This window comes from Marmota monax, unplaced genomic scaffold (assembly GCF_021218885.2).
Source record: "Marmota monax isolate L192 unplaced genomic scaffold, Marmota_monax_Labrador192_F-V1.1 WCK01_AAM20220418_F8-fsc00099, whole genome shotgun sequence".
NCBI lineage: Eukaryota > Metazoa > Chordata > Mammalia > Rodentia > Sciuridae > Marmota > Marmota monax.
Window position 1 is genome coordinate 7,047,626 of NW_026692126.1, and position 16,606 is coordinate 7,064,231.

The 16,606-nt window shown below is 32.5% G+C and overlaps 1 protein-coding gene across 2 annotated transcripts in view; it reads left to right on the forward strand.

Moving 5' to 3' along the window:
• The window catches only part of Aspm (assembly factor for spindle microtubules), a 56,741-nt gene that overhangs the window by 18,945 nt on the left and 21,190 nt on the right, over positions 1 to 16,606 (forward strand). For both annotated transcript variants that reach the window (XM_046464908.2, XM_046464919.2), the window contains exons 6-18: positions 26 to 271; positions 1,233 to 1,300; positions 2,477 to 2,618; positions 3,173 to 3,303; positions 4,006 to 4,181; positions 5,950 to 6,095; positions 6,188 to 6,273; positions 7,015 to 7,236; positions 8,456 to 8,663; positions 8,848 to 8,990; positions 9,090 to 9,218; positions 10,383 to 10,577; positions 13,034 to 16,564. In XM_046464908.2, the coding sequence (XP_046320864.1) occupies positions 26 to 271; positions 1,233 to 1,300; positions 2,477 to 2,618; positions 3,173 to 3,303; positions 4,006 to 4,181; positions 5,950 to 6,095; positions 6,188 to 6,273; positions 7,015 to 7,236; positions 8,456 to 8,663; positions 8,848 to 8,990; positions 9,090 to 9,218; positions 10,383 to 10,577; positions 13,034 to 16,564 (5,423 nt within the window). The remainder of the gene's footprint in view (positions 1 to 25; positions 272 to 1,232; positions 1,301 to 2,476; positions 2,619 to 3,172; positions 3,304 to 4,005; positions 4,182 to 5,949; positions 6,096 to 6,187; positions 6,274 to 7,014; positions 7,237 to 8,455; positions 8,664 to 8,847; positions 8,991 to 9,089; positions 9,219 to 10,382; positions 10,578 to 13,033; positions 16,565 to 16,606) is intronic.

Sequence of the window (16,606 nt, forward strand, 5' to 3'; positions counted from 1 at the left end):
TTTTTTTTTTTTTTTTTTTACCCAGTAAATGCTGCTACTCTTCTTTTGGGAGCGGAGAATCAACATAAAATAAGTGTTCCTAGAGTGCCTACAAAAGATGAAATGTCTCTCAGAGCTTATACTGCACGGTGCAGGTTGAATAGATTACGCCGCACAGCATGCTGTTTATTTACATCTGAACAAATGGTTAAAGCTATTAAAAAGCTTGAAATTGAAATTGAAAATAGGCGGTTAATTGTTCGAAAAGATAAACACCTCTGGAAAGATATTGGTAAGAAGGTTATTGATTAATTTTTTAAATTTTGCATTTAGTCCCTTCCCCCAGTTTTATTGAAGGAAGTATAATTGACAGATAAAAATTGTATATATTTAAGATGTACAGTGTGATGTTGATATGCATATATATTGTAAGATGATAACTACAATGTAGCTGATTAACATATCTAGCACCTTACATAGTTACGCTTGTGGGGAGGATGGGTTGGTTGAGGACATTTAAGATGTATTCTTAACAGATTTCAAGTTTGTAATTCAGCTTTGATAACTATAATCACAATACTATAGAGTAGATCTCTGGAACTTATTCATCTTGCATAAATGAAACTTTATACCCTTTTGATAAGCATCTCCTCAGCCCTTGGCAACCACCATTCTCTCTGCTTCTGTGAATTCAATGTTTTTAGATTACATGTGCAAGCAAGATAATACAGTGATTGTTTTTCCTTTCCTGGCTTATTGCACTTAACATAATGTCCTACAGGCTTATCCATGTTGTGAAAAAAGACAGTATTTCCTTCATCTTAGAGGCTGAATAGTATTTCATTATGTGTATAGACACAACACATTTTTTTTATTCTTTCTTTCATTGATGGATACTTAGTTTGTTTCCACATCTTGGCTACAGTGAATAATGCTACAATAAATATAAAAGTAAAATTATCTCTTCCAGACACTGATTTCATTTCGTGTGTGTGTATGTGTGTGTATAGATAGATAGATAGAGATATTTTTTGTTTCAAAGCTAAATTTACTTGCTTTAGCTTTTCTGCCCAAAATCTCACATAGATAAATATAATCATGTATAGTTAAGAATAGAAGCATTTTTCATATAGACAATTTGCTTCATATAAGTGATTATTCTTTTTTTTCCCACTGATATCTTTTCCATGGAATTTTATCCTCTTTATTTAATTAGTGATCTGAACTTGTCTTTCTTTTGATCTATATTTCAGGAGAACGTCAGAAAGTCTTGAACTGGCTATTATCCTATAATCCTTTGTGGCTTCGAATTGGCCTAGAGGTGAGCATATGTTTTAGTTTTAAACAGTTTATTTTTCAATTATATACTTAGAATATTCTTTAATAAAATTGGAGATTGAACACTTTACTATTGAGCCACACCTACAGCCTTTTTTATTTTTTATTTTGAGACAAGGTCTTGCTAACTTGTTTAGGGCCTTGCTTAATTACTAAGGCTGGCCTCAAACTGCCTCAGCCTTCCAAGCCACTTGGGATTACAGTTGTGTCACCACCATGCCCAGTTACTTCTGTAGTCTTTTAAGTATACATAATGTGGTCTTGGCTGTAATGAACCTATAGTATAGTAAACTAATTTTTGAACACTTATAAATGAAAAGACTAGGCTGTTTAAAACATATTTTCTAATTTAAGTCTCTTTAAAACTCAATGAGATGTGAATATTATTATTTTTACTTCTCTAACAAAGTGAAAGCTATGATATTAAGTGACTTGTAAAATGCCAGTAATTGGTCAAGCCTTGTACCTACAACTGTCTGAGCCAAATCACAACTTTCCAATTATTTGATGGACTACTACTTTAAAAAACGTCATCCAGATTTGAGTTATTACATAGTACTTGTTAACTATTATAAAATTTTGAATAATTAGGGTTCTGTTATACTTTCATGATATCTGTAGTGGCATGGTTATAATTAAATTTGAACAATGTTCCTATACTTTTTAAAATTTTTGGTACTGGAGATTGAATCCAGCAGTACTGTACTCCAATACTTTTTATTTTTTATTTAGACTGGGTCTTGCTAAGTTGCTGAGGCTGGCCTCAAATTTGTGATCCTCCTGCCTTAGCCTCCAAGTAAATGAGATTACAGGTATATACCACTGCCCCCAGCAGTGGTATATACCTGTAATATTCCTTTAACTTAAAGGAAAAATTTTAAACATAAATGTAAATGCTCTTTGTCAGATGATTAAAAAATTATCTAAGTTCTAAGTTTTGTCTTTTTTTGTTGTGAAGTAAACACTTAAAAATGCATAAAGTATATATTTACAGTTTTAAAGGGTTATTTACTGAATGACTATGTCATTTCCTTACTGTTTAGGATATAGACTATTACCAGTTCTTTAGAAGATTGTTGTCTACTCTTCTCCAATAGCGTTTCATTCCTTTTTTGAGGTAGTATGATTCTGACTTTAGGTTTTAATTTTTTGTTTTTAGACAATTTATGGTGAACTCATATCTTTGGAAGACAATAGTGATGTCACAGGGTTGGCTATGTTTATTCTGAATCGCTTGCTTTGGAATCCTGATATAGCAGCTGAATATAGACACCCTACTGTTCCTCATTTATACAGAGATGGTAAACATTGCTGCTTCCTTTGCATTTTCTCCACACTATGCACAAATGGCTTCTAGTTATTCTTCCTGTTTCTATTTGTGTTTTACTTTCTTAAAGAAACCAGTCTAAATAGGTCTGTTTCCACTGCCTTCCTTTCCCTTATTCCCATTACTCCTCTTTACTATGTATAATTATTACTACTATTTGTTGTCTCTATCCATCTTCTCCCTCCAGTAGGTTATAAATCCTATTCAGATTATATTTGTCATGCTTTGCTACTGTATATATAGTGCCTAGGACAAAGCTTGCAAATAGTAGGTGCTCCTTAAATGTCAGTTGAATGAATCCAGCTAAATCTCCTCATGTGCCCATTTTCCTTATCCATGAATTGAAAATATTAAATGGTACCTCTTATGTAGAGTTGTTGTGTGGGTTTATTGAATTCATATATGTAAAACACTAAGGCACATAGATTGATTTTTTTATTTGTTTGCTACTACTTTTTTCATGTTTTAAGTGAAACTTGCCTTTCATGGATGAATTTGTTATTATTTTTTTTAATATTTTTTTCTAAGGTCATGAAGAAGCTTTGTCCAAGTTCACACTGAAAAAGTTATTGTTGTTGGTCTGTTTCCTTGATCATGCTAAAATTTCCAGACTTATTGATCATGATCCTTGTCTCTTCTGTAAAGATGCCGAATTCAAGGTATAGTTTTCATTTTATGTTATATATTTCAAATTTCCCATTTAAGACTTTTGTTGATCTTATGGCATATTTTCTGTTTAGAAAGAACATTAACTTTGTTTTTTTTTTTTTTTAATTTTTTTTTTAGCTGTTGATGGACCTTTATTTTATTAATTTATTTACATGTGGTGCTGAGCATCAAACTCATTGCCTCACACACGTGGGGCAAGTACTCTACCACTGAGCCACATCCCCAGCCCAGAAAGAACATTAACTTTCTAGAGACTAATATTTTAGAATATAATATGAATGAATGTTTATTTAGTGAATCTCATCAGTAATTCTATCTTGCCTGATTTTTTCTTGGTTAACCTTTCACCAGTACATCATTATTACTCTTAATTTTGACATGGAAATGAACTAAACTATGTTTCTAAGAAATTAATTTTGAGGGAAATTTCTTACCTAATTTTGATGTAGTATATTATCAAATTAATGCTAGGTTTTATAGTATGTTATTAATTATGAACAAATTTTAAAGAGAATATAAAATGAAAATGTATTATGATATTTGCAGTATTAACATTTGATATGAAACTGAAAATCTTTTTATACTATAATTAATTTTATGTCTATATGTACAGAATGACCAAAAGGATTTGCTTTTATTATATGAAAAGTTATACTATTGAAATATTATATCTGCAACCTGTTTCTTTGTAGGCTAGTAAAGAAATCCTTCTGGCTTTTTCACGAGATTTCCTAAGTGGTGAAGGTGATCTTTCCCGTCACCTTGGCTTTTTGGGATTGCCTGTTAGCCACGTTCAGACACCATTTGATGAATTTGATTTTTCTGTTACAAATCTTGCTGTAGATTTGCAGTGTGGAGTGCGTCTTGTGTAAGTATAAGAAATAGAATCATTTTGCTAATGGAATAGACTAAAATTTTTTGGAAAACATCGTACTCTGTACTCATAAATATATATATTTTTTGTTCTTGTAATGGAATAAATTTAGGGTTGAAAAAAATTGAGATTTCTCTTTCAAAAAAATGATATCAGTTTTATGCCTAGAAACTTTTCTCCTATCACACTTTTTTTCTGTTGGCATGTGACTTGAGTACATGCTCTGTAGTACATGGTTAGGAACTACTGATATCTCAGAAAAAGACTGGGAAAGAGCATGAAACTAATTAAAACATGAAACACTTAAATACATTTTATATCAATAGTAGCTTCATGAGTTCCATTATCATTTCAGACTAGCTTTAGTAGCATTTACTTTGTTTTAATGTTTGATTAAAATCAGATGAAGTGATAGAATGACTTGCCCAAGTTTTATAGAGTAAAATGGAGATATAGACTCTTTGGTGCCTGACTTTAAATTACAGAATATTTCCCAAATAATAAACTGGAATCCCTCACAATTGGCTATGATTTTAGTAATGGATTGCTTATTTCAGCTTTGGAAGGCCTGGCTTTGACCATGTACTTCAGTTAGTCTCTTTAGAATTTCTGGATTGGAGACATTAGTCTTATTTCTAGGGAACTCTTCAATATGTTATACCCTTATCAAGGAAACACTTTGGGGGTTAAAAAAAAAAGAGAGAGAGATTTAGTTATAGATGGACACAATATCTTTATTTAATTTATTTACTTCTATGTGGTGCTGAGAATCAAACCCAGTGTTTCACACATGCTAGGCAAGTGCTCCACCACTGAGCTATAGCCCCAGCCCCATTATGTATGTTTTTTTATGTGTATTTAAATTTCAAACCAGCCAGTTAAACTGGTAATGGGTTGGTCTATTGTTGCAGAAATGTTTCCTACATTGATTGGTCTAGGATGATCTTAAGTCATTTTCTAGCCTTTAGAAACTATGATCTGTAAATAATTTTGCCACCTTTTAGTTATATACAACATCAGATGAGGCTTGCTTTTTCTGTGGAAATATTGACTATTGTGTAGTGGATAAAATATTGGTAACCTAGATGATATTAGGAATTTGAATTCAAGCTCCGGAGTACATGTCTTTTTTAGGTAGACATTCAACTATGTTTATTGTATGCATTACTATTATACGCAGAGAGAGAGAAAGAGAATGTGACCAACTGTAGTTATGGAAACTGATGAAACAAGATTTTAATTGCTGTCTTATTTCTGTCATAGCAGTATATGATGATGAATTAGATCAATTAAATTAACTTCCTCTGGGCCTTTGTTTCTTTCTCTGTAAAAAAAATGGGGGGGGGGGCACTAACACCTGCCTATGGGATTTACCATGATGACTAAAATAAAAAAACACTTAACTTGATTAATAGATTATAGCACACCTTAATACATGCCTCCTTCTTCTTATCCTTCCTTTCCTTCCTTTTTGTCTTTCTCTGTAGAAGTTTATTATTTTGTTAATACGTATATTTTTGTATATGCTTCAGTTTTCTTATCATTTTATTCATGGATTTCCATATTTAAAAATTAAAAATGAAAAACAGCTACTCATTAACTATGGAGCAATACAGTTTTGAGATAGTTATTTGGAATCTTTTTGACTTTACTCTCTTTAAACTCTTGGGATTTATGTGGGTAATAACTATTTTTAAATGAATATTTCTTTTCATATATATTGTTACATAGCAAATTCATCTGAAAATTTCTTTACTACTAGGCGAACCATGGAACTTCTCACACAGAACTGGAATCTTTCAAAGAAACTCAGGATTCCTGCAATAAGTCGTCTTCAAAAAATGCACAATGTTGACATTGTTCTTCAAATTCTTAAATCACGAGGAATTCAATTAAGTGATGAACATGGTAAAAACTGAACAGAGAAATACTTATTCTCGTTGAATATTGGTAGATATATATACATGAATCATGCTAATGGACTGCATTTTTATTGGCAGGAAATTCAATCCTATCTAAGGATATTGTGGATAGGCACAGAGAAAAGACTCTTGCATTGCTTTGGAAAATTGTATTTGCTTTTCAGGTATTATACATTTGGCACATTTTGTGTTTTTTTTTTTTTTTCAATTTTGATTACTAGTTTATAAAAGGAATTTGAATCAAATAAACACAATAATAACTACCACTTATTAGAATTTATTCTGTCTTTGGCCTGTGATAATTTTTGTATGTATTCTATTTTAATATTTCTCACACATGTATTAGGTCATGTTAAGTCTCCTTCACAGGTGAGGAAACTGAAGCTCAAGTTTATATCATTGATACGTGGAACTGTGTGGGGATGTAGCTTAGTAGAAGAGTGCTTGCCTTGCCTAGCATGTATGAGGTCCTTAAAGAAAATGTAGATTTTTCTGTACTTTGGGAATTTTATTTTTGGATTTTAAAATTTCTAATTAGGTTTTATTTTTTTAACCTGCAGTTGATCAAAATACAGAATAGATACTTTAATTCTGTAGGTCAAAAATAACATGATGTGGAACTAGAGAGAACAAAGGAAAAAAAGGGGGGGATAGGGTGGGGAATCTCATGAAAATAGAAGACCAGTACAGTAGAGGAAAGTGAGGCAAGAATGGAGAAGGCAGGAGAGGAGGAAAAGGGGAGAAGGGTACTAGGAAAAGGCATTGACAAATCATGTCATGGGTATGTATGAATATGTAACAATGAATCCCACTATTATGTACAATATAAAGCACCCATAAAACATTAAAAATATAAACTAATATATTAAAAATTAAGGAATTTATCCTTTTTTTATATGTTTCAGGTGGATATTTCCCTTAATTTAGAGCAATTAAAGGAAGAAATTCACTTTCTAAAATACACACACAGTATAAAGAAATCAATGTCTGCAGTGTCGTGCTGCTCTGATGCTATTATTAATAAGAAAAAAGACAAAAGAAATAGTGGTTTCTTTGAACAGTATAGTGAAAATGTGAAATTATTGATGGATTGGGTAAATGCAGTTTGTGCCTTCTATAATAAGAAGGTAAAGTTTTTTTGTGGTTGTTTTTGTTTTAATTCACTATCTTTAAATAATTTTGGTTGATGTCAATTAAGCTTAATGCATAAAATATTTTCTTACATTTCTTAAATAGTGTAATTTTCAGATTTAAAGCAGACTTTTCCTCACATGAATGATTATATTGTTATAGGCTAGATTTTAACTAATCTAAGTTGTCACCAATTGGAAAATGCATGATGTAAGTTTTCTATATCACTAAGGGGGAAAAATGCCCTTAATTAAGCATTTATACAGAACTGGTATACGATGTCCATTTTGTTATTATATTCTTGTTTAAAATGGCTATCAAGTGTAGTAGAAGCATATGCAGTATTCATAAGAGAAAACTGTGATGTTCCAAGCAAAGTATGTACATTAAGTAAACTTTGTTTAGGCATTGAGTATATAGTGCTGTTGGCCATGCTTTGTTTCTGACTGAACCAGAAAGATACATAGAACAATGCCATCTACGGATTGATGAAATGTTGGGACCAGAGGCTCACAGCAACTTAACTGTGTCTTTCCCCCCTGAGAAGTGGTCAGTATTCCCTATTCAGTGTTCATGGATAATGAGAATTGACTATAATTACTGTATTTTCTTAAGAGAGCTATAACAAATTACTGCAAACTAGACCTTTATTCTATTCACAGCTCTAGAGACTTGAAGTCTGATACCATGCCTGAGACGGGAACATGCTCTCACTAAAGTCTCTAGGGAACTGTGTCATGTTCTTAAGTACTGGTGGTTGCCAGTTGCTTGGTGGTTTTTGAATAATCTGTGCATTATTTCAGTCTCTGCCTCTTCCCATCTTATGGTGTTCTCCTTGTGTTTCTGTCTGTGTGTCTCTTTCTTCTTAAAAGGACACCAGTCATAATGGATTAAGAACTCACCCTACTTGTATGACCCCATGTCACTTAATTATATCTTTAATGACCTTGTTTCCAAATAAGGTCACATCCTGAGGTTGTGGGAAGGACATGAAGTTTTGATTGATACTATCTAATCCAAGACAATAATAATATAAAATCCTACTTTTGAAATGGTTAGGATTTAATATTTGAGAATTTGGCTGTGCATATGGAATACTAGATTCTCTTAACAATTAGTGTGATACTCTTTAACTACTAAAAGGATATAATGTTCTATGAAAGCTAATATGAGTATTTAAAAACAATTAATTATTTTTCTGGTATTTCCAATCAGGTAGAGAATTTTACAGTGTCTTTCTCAGATGGCCGTGTGTTATGTTACCTTATCCATCACTACCATCCTTGCTATGTGCCTTTTGATGCTATATGTCAGCGTACTACTCAAACTGTGGAATGCACACAAACTGGTTCAGTGGTATTAAATTCTTCCTCTGAATCCGACGACAGTACTCTGGACATATCTCTTAAATCATTTGATCCTGGTTAGTTCTTTTTTGTTGATCAACCTTTCTGGTTCTTTGCCATGTCTGATTTTGGGCAATAGCATTCTAATTTCTCTCTCTCTTTCTCTTTCTTTCTTTCTCTCTCTCTCTCTCTCTCTCTCTCTCTCTCTCTCTCTCTCTCTCTCTCTCTCTCTCTCTCTCTCTCTCTCTCTTTCTTTCATAGAAAATACTTCAGAACTCCACAAAGAACTTCTGGAAAATGAAAAGAAAAATTTTTATTTGGTCAGGTCTGCAGTTAGAGACCTTGGTGGAATACCTGCTATGATTCATCATTCAGATATGTCAAATACAATTCCAGATGAAAAGGTAAATAAGGGTTTCTTAAACTCTTAATAAGTCTCAGAATATAACAGTGAGTATATATTCTCTGTTGGTCATCTGTATTCATCTTTTGTGTTTTTTTAGGTGGTTATTACCTATTTGTCATTTCTTTGTGCAAGGCTTTTAGATCTTCGTAAAGAAATAAGAGCTGCTCGACTTATACAGACAACATGGAGAAAATATAAAATAAAAACAGAACTAAAGCTCTATGAGGTAATCCTAGAAAATGAAGACATATGAATTGTACTTTAAAATATGCTAGTGTTTTTTTTTTTGTTGTTGTTTTTTTAATTGTGCTATTGATCAAACCCAGGACATACTTGGCTAATGTTTTATCACTGAGCTACTATACAGCCTCCAGTTGGTTGGTTCTTGATGTGAATTTTATATTTACTAATATATGAAGTTAAAAAGATAAATTTAATAATTGCATGTATGTATTTTGAGGTGACATGGTGTGAATATTCTAATCACTACTATTTCCTTAATTTGACACCTTTCCACCTCTGTCCACCCTTTCACTTAGTCTGCCCTAGGGCATGGGGAATAATGTTGTCTGCTTTGTAAATTTGTGACGAATAACTTAGGGATGCTTGACTCAGCTCTTTTTTCAGCAGGACTCTCCTTTTGATTTTTTCAAGTTGTGCTCTGTGAGGCTTATCCTAGTGCTAGTGTTGACTGGGTCTGGACATCAAGTGTCTGATTTTGCAGTAATTAACAAGACCATTTTGTTTGTCCTGAGACCATCTTTCAGTTTATCCTTTATAAAGCAGTACTTTGGTGTCCATTATTTTATTTTTCAAAATGTTTAAGATCTGGACACAGGGATAGAGATGTTATTTATTGCTTTCTTTTGTGATCCCAACAGTACAAAATTTTTCATTAACATAAAATAGCTTCATTCTTAGGTTCTGAGAAAAATGCCATTTTTAATAATCTGAGAAATGGTCTCTTGACCAGTCGAACAGAACAGATTATTTTAACCCTTTTATCTTCCTACCTACTAACCAATATTATATTTAATATTTAGAAAACCATCAATAATAGAACAAATAGTCATTGTCTAATAAAATTTATCATATATATTTCAGAAATAGGTTACATTCATTATTGCTCCTCAATTTTTAATTACAGTAAATTTATATTTATGGCCAGTTTTCAGTAGCTATCTAAAACAACTAACATTTTGGCAACTACAAAACATAACCTGCTTTCCTACACAGTGTCTGACTTAGAAAGAATAATAACTGAAATAATTTGCTCTTGCCCAAAGTCCTGTAGTAACTTAATTAACTTAAAAAAATTAGTTATCATATAAGGAATAAAGTCTTAAATAATTAAGTATTTAATTCACATTTGCTGGTTTTGTTTTTTAAGGAGAGAGATAAAGCTGCGATAATTATTCAGTCAGCTGTAATAAATTTTCTAACCAAACAACGAGTGAAAAGAAAGATTAATGCAACACTGGTCATTCAGAAATATTGGAGAAGAGTCTTAGCACAAAGAAAATTATTAATGTTAAAAAAGGAAAAACTGGAAAATGTACAGAATAAAGCAGCAACGGTCATTCAGGTATAGTATCCTGACCAATTTTTTTAACTTAAACATTTCTAGTAACATTTTAAAGGAAGAAGGAAAAATATGACAAAGTCTTCAATGATTATATATTAGAATTCTTTTTCTAATGTTGTTAATATCCAAAAATGATTGATTCCAGGACCCCTTTGTAAATACCAAAATCTGCAATGTATATGATTTGCATATTATCTATGTATGTCTTCCTGTATATTTCAATTTTCTAAATTACTTATAATACCTAACACAATGTAAGTGCTGTATAAATGATTATTATACTGCATTGTTGAAGGAATAATGATGATAGGAAAAGTCTGTACATGTTCAGAACAGGCACTTTTTTTTCTGGAATATTTTCAATCTCTTGGTTGAATTTGATAATGTAGAATTCATAGATACAGAAAGCCGACTATATTTGATTTAAAAATCATTTAGCATCTCGTTACTACCTGTGAATCTCTTTGCTACATTCAGCATAAGACTGAAACATAATTGAAATCCTTCTTTGTTCTGAAAGGGACAAGACTAGTTCTATGCATCTTGCTGTCTTCATTTTGTATTAGAGACTTGTAGTCTTCCACTGCATGGGACATTGTGGCATACAGCATCACTCTATTTTGTATCCATGTACCTTACCAAGGTATAGCTTTATCTTAATAATGAGTCCTAGAAACTTCTCTTTGGGAACAAATAATACACACATTTTTCTTCCAAGCCCATTTAGTTAGTATATAATGAAAATAATGCTTATAATTAGTCAATAGAATGTCTATATTATTTTACTTTTTAGCCAAAATATGTAACATCTATTTAACATAATATGTTCCTTGTGTTGACTATTCTGGGTCCTTTGCTTTTTTGTATAATGTTAGCATCAGTTTGCTGATATCCAAAGTAATTGGTGAGATTTTGATTGAGATTGGATTGAATCAAAATAAAGAATTGACGTCTTGATAATTTTGAGACTTCTTAAACATACATGACCATGGTATATTTAGATCTAAATTTCTGATATTTCATCAGTTCTGAATTTTTGCTCATATAGATTTTGTACATATTTTGTTAGATATGCACCTTAGCATTTCACTGTTTTGCTACAAATGTAAATAGTACTAAGCTTATACATTTATTGTTTACTTATTATTCTGAGATTTTTTTCTTTTTTCTTTCTTTCTTTTTTTTTTTTTTTTTTTTGCTGTAGATTCTTTGGTACCCAGTCTCTATACTGCTCTACTTGCACGAAAGGAAAAAAAAAAAAATACATATATATATATATATATATATATATATAAAGAAACAACATGCCCCTCTCCTAATCAGCAATTTATAGATTGTTTTGGACAGGTTTCTATAAGAATTATCTAGAACTTGATTACCAGTAGCCTGGGATCATGTAGATATCAGCAACTGGAATTGGCTGGAAAGTCTGCAGTCCTGTTTGTTGAGCCAACATATTGTTTCATTGACTAAGAGTCTACATTATAATTGTGGCTTTTCAAGAGACAAAAGTTTGCTTACTTTAGAGTGTTTCCAAAATTCCATATATATATATATATATTTTTTTTTTTTCCATATATCATATATCTATAATCCCCATATTTGGTAAAAGAAAGTAATTTTATTTTTAATGACAACAATAACCCTGAAAGTGGTCTAGCTCATTTGTTTCTCAAACTCCTCTACAGTTGTCCCTTGGTATCCATGAGGGATTGGTTCTAGGACCCCAGCAGATATCCAAATCTGTATGTTTACAAAATGGCATAGTATTTGTGTATAACCATGCACATCCACATCCTCCAGTATGCTTTGAATTCTCTTATAGTATTTCTAATATTTAATGCAATGCCAGTAGTGTATAAATAGTTTTTAGACTTTATTGTTTAGAGAATGATGGCAAGAAATCAAGTTGGTACATGTTCAATACAGTCACATCTTTATTTTCTTTTTTCTTTTGGAAAATGTTCCACCCTCACCTGTTTGAATTCATGGATGGGAAATCCGTGGAAACAGATTATATTATCAGTCCTGTAATGTTATAGTACAGGATGCCTTATGTACAGAATTTTCAAGCATAATAAGATAGTTTAGCAACCATAAAATAAAGGAAATATTTAAGATCTGGAAATAAAGTCTTCAGAAATTATATATAACCAATAGATACCAAAAATATTATAATATTTTTCTTTTCCTTCTAATATAACAAAATTGCTACTTATGACTCTGTAATACAAATGCAGTGTAAATATAATTAGAATTGAAATGGATTTCTGAATTGACTACAGCTGTATCAATGTAAAGACTAAACTATAAACAAGATGTTAGCAATGAAACATTTGCTTTCTAATTAATGTGTTCATTTTTAAGCATGGTATTAGAAAACTTAATATTTTTAAAAGTATTAAGAATAGAAAGCTATGTCTATTTTACATTTTGTCCATTATTACCTTTCCCAGGGGTATTGGAGAAGATATTCCACTAGAAAAAGATTTCTGAAATTGAAGTATTATTCAGTCATCCTGCAATCTAGAATAAGAATGATAATTGCTGTTACATCTTATAAACGATATCTTTGGGCCACAATTACAATTCAAAGGCATTGGCGTGCTAGTTTAAGAAGAAAACAAGATCAACAAAGATATAAAAGGTTAAAATCATCATGCCTTATAATCCAATCTGTGTTCAGAAGATGGAAGCAACGTAAAATGCAATTACAAATAAAAGCTGCAGTAATATTGCAAAGAGCTTTTAGAGAATGGCATTCCAGGAGAAAAGCTAAAGAAAAGTCTGCTATTGTCATACAATCATGGTATAGAAGGCACAGAGAATTACAGAAATATATTTATATTAGATCTTGTATTGTTATTATTCAGAGAAGATTTCGGTGCTTTCAAGCCCAAAAGTTATATAAAAGAAAGAAAGAGTCTGTGCTGACTATCCAGATGTACTACAAAGCATATCTTAAAGGAAAGATTGAGCGCACCAACTACTTACAGAAACGAGCTGCAGCCATTCAACTACAGGCAGCTTTCAGGAGAATGAAGGCTCGGAATTTATACAAACAAATTAGAGCTGCTTATGTTTTGCAATCATATTGGAGAATGCGACAGGACAAATTTAGATTTTTAAAACTTAAGAAGATTGTTATCAGATTGCAGGCACACATAAGAAAACATCAGCAATTACAGAAATATAAGAGGATGAAGAAAGCAGCCATTATAATTCAGACTCATTTCCGAGCTTACATTTCAGCCAGGAAAGTTCTAGCAACTTATCAGAGAACACGTTCTGCTGTCATTGTTCTACAGTCTGCATGTAGAGGGATGCAAGCCAGGAAAACATTTATTCATATCCTAACATCTATTATAAAGATTCAGTCATATTATCGTGCTTATATTTCCAGAAAGAAATTTGTGAGTCTAAAAAATGCTACAATAAAGTTGCAGTCAGTTGTCAAGATGAAACAAGAACGTAAACAATATTTACTTTTAAGAGAAGCTGTGCTATTAATCCAGCAATGGTACCGTACACAAAAAATGGCTGCACGAAAGAGAGAAGAATATGTGCAGATACGTGAATCTTGTATCAAATTGCAAGCTTTTGTTAGAGGATACCTGGTCAGAAAGCAGATGAGATTGCAAAGAAAAGCTGCTGTTTCGTTGCAGTCTTATTTCAGAATGAGAAGGATGCGGCAGCACTACCTGAAAACTTATAAAGCAGTTGTTGTCATTCAGAATTACTATCGTGCATACAAAGTACAAGTCAATCAGAGGAAGAACTTCTTGCAAGTCAAAAGAGCAGCTACTTGTTTGCAAGCAGTCTACAGAGGTTATAAAGTTCGCCGACTATTGAAACAACAATCTCTAGGGGCTCTTAAAATTCAAACTGCTTTTAGAGGCTACAGTAAAAGAGTAAAATATCAATCTGTTCTTTGGTCTGTAATGAAAATTCAGAGATGGTACAGGGCACACAAATCTGCTTATGATATAAGAACACATTTTTTAAAGAAAAAAGCAGCTGTGATTTCTCTTCAGTCTGCTTATCGAGGCTGGAAAGTCCGGCAGCAGATCAGAAGGGAACATCAAGCTGCAATCAAGATTCAGTCTACTTTTAGAATGAACAAGGCCCAGAAACAATTCAGATTGTTAAAATCAGCAGCATTAATCATCCAGCAACATCTAAGAGCATGGGCTATAGGAAAGAAACAACGTATGGAGTATGTTGAACTCCATCATGCAGTACTGGTGCTTCAGTCTGCATGGAAAGGAAGAACCCTGAGAAGACAAATTCAAAGGAAGCACAAATGTGCGGCCATCATACAGTCATACTATAGAATGCATGTGCAACAAAAGAGGTGGAGACTCATGAGAAAAGCTGCTCTTTTGATTCAAATGTATTATAGAGCTTACAGAATTGGGAGAGAACAACATCGTTTGTATTTGAAAACAAAAATGGCTGTACTAGTTTTACAGTCAGCTTACCGTGGTATGAAAGTGAGAAAAAGAATAAAGAAATTCAGCAAAGCAGCAATCACTATACAATCTAAATATAGAGCTTACAGAGCCCAAAAGAAATATGCAATCTACAGAGCTTCAGCTATTATAATTCAGAGGTGGTATCGAGATATCAAAATTACAAACCATCAACAAAAGGAGTATCTTAATTTAAAGAAGACAGCAATTAAAATCCAAGCTGTTTATAGAGGTATTAGAGTAAGAAGACATATTCAACACATGCACTTTGCAGCCACTTTAATTAAAGCCATGTTTAAAATGTATCAGTCAAGAGTAAGATACCATGCAATGAGAAGAGCAGCTGTTGCAATTCAAGTAAGATACAGAGCATATTGTCAAGGTAAAATTCAGCGTGAAAAGTACCTGGCAACTTTAAAGGCTGTTAATACTCTTCAGGCAAGTTTTAGAGGAGCAAGAGTTAGACAAACTCTAAGAAAGATGCAGGTTGCAGCAACACTTATTCAGTCATGCTATAGAAGATACAGACAGCAAATGTATTTTAATAAGTTAAAGAAGGCAACAAAAATAGTACAGCAAAGATACCGAGCAGTGAAGGCAAGAAACAAACAATTTCAGAGGTATAACCAATCTGTAGTACGCCTTCAGGCTACTTTTAGGGGCATGAAAACTAGGAGACTTTTAAAAGTTATGCATTTAGCTGCCACCCTTATTCAGAGGAGATTTAGAACTGTGATGATGAGAAGAAAATTCCTTTCTCTCAGGAAAACTGTTATTTGGATTCAGAGAACATATCGTGCAAAACTTTGTGGAAAGAAGCATCACTTACAATTCTTTCAGTTACGAAAGGCAGTTATTAAGATCCAGTCATCATACAGAGGGTGGGTGGTAAGGAGACAAATGCAAGAAATGCAGAGGGCTGCTGTTCTCATTCAGGCGACTTTCAGAATGCACAGAACATTTGTTTCATTTCAGACTAAGAAACGTGCCTCAATTATAATTCAACAACATTATAGAACATACAGAGCTGCAAAATTGCAAAGAGAAAATTTTATCAGACAATGGGATTCTGCAGTGGTCATTCAAGCTGCATATAAAGGAATGAAAACAAGACAACTTTTAAGGGAAAAACACAGAGCTGCTATTAGAATACAAAGCACATACAAAATGTATAAGCAATATTGTTTCTACCAAAAGCTCCAGTGGGCTACAAAAGTGTTACAAGACAGATATCGAGCAAATAAAAAGAAACAAAAAGCTCTTCAACCCAATATGTGTAAAGAAGAAACAAATAGCATTCAAGCAAGTTTTCAGGACATCAACATAAGGAAACAAACTCAGAAACAGCATGAAGCTGCCATTATTATTCAGAAGCATTTTAAAGCTTTTGTCACAAGGAGACATTATCTCCACTTTAGAGCAACAGTAATTTCTTTTCAAAGAAGATACAGAGCATTAACTGCAACAAGAACCCAAACAGTTATTTCTGTACAGTCTTCTTACAGAGGCTTTAAGGTAAGAAGTAATATCCAATGTTTGCACCTGGCTGCCGCACTA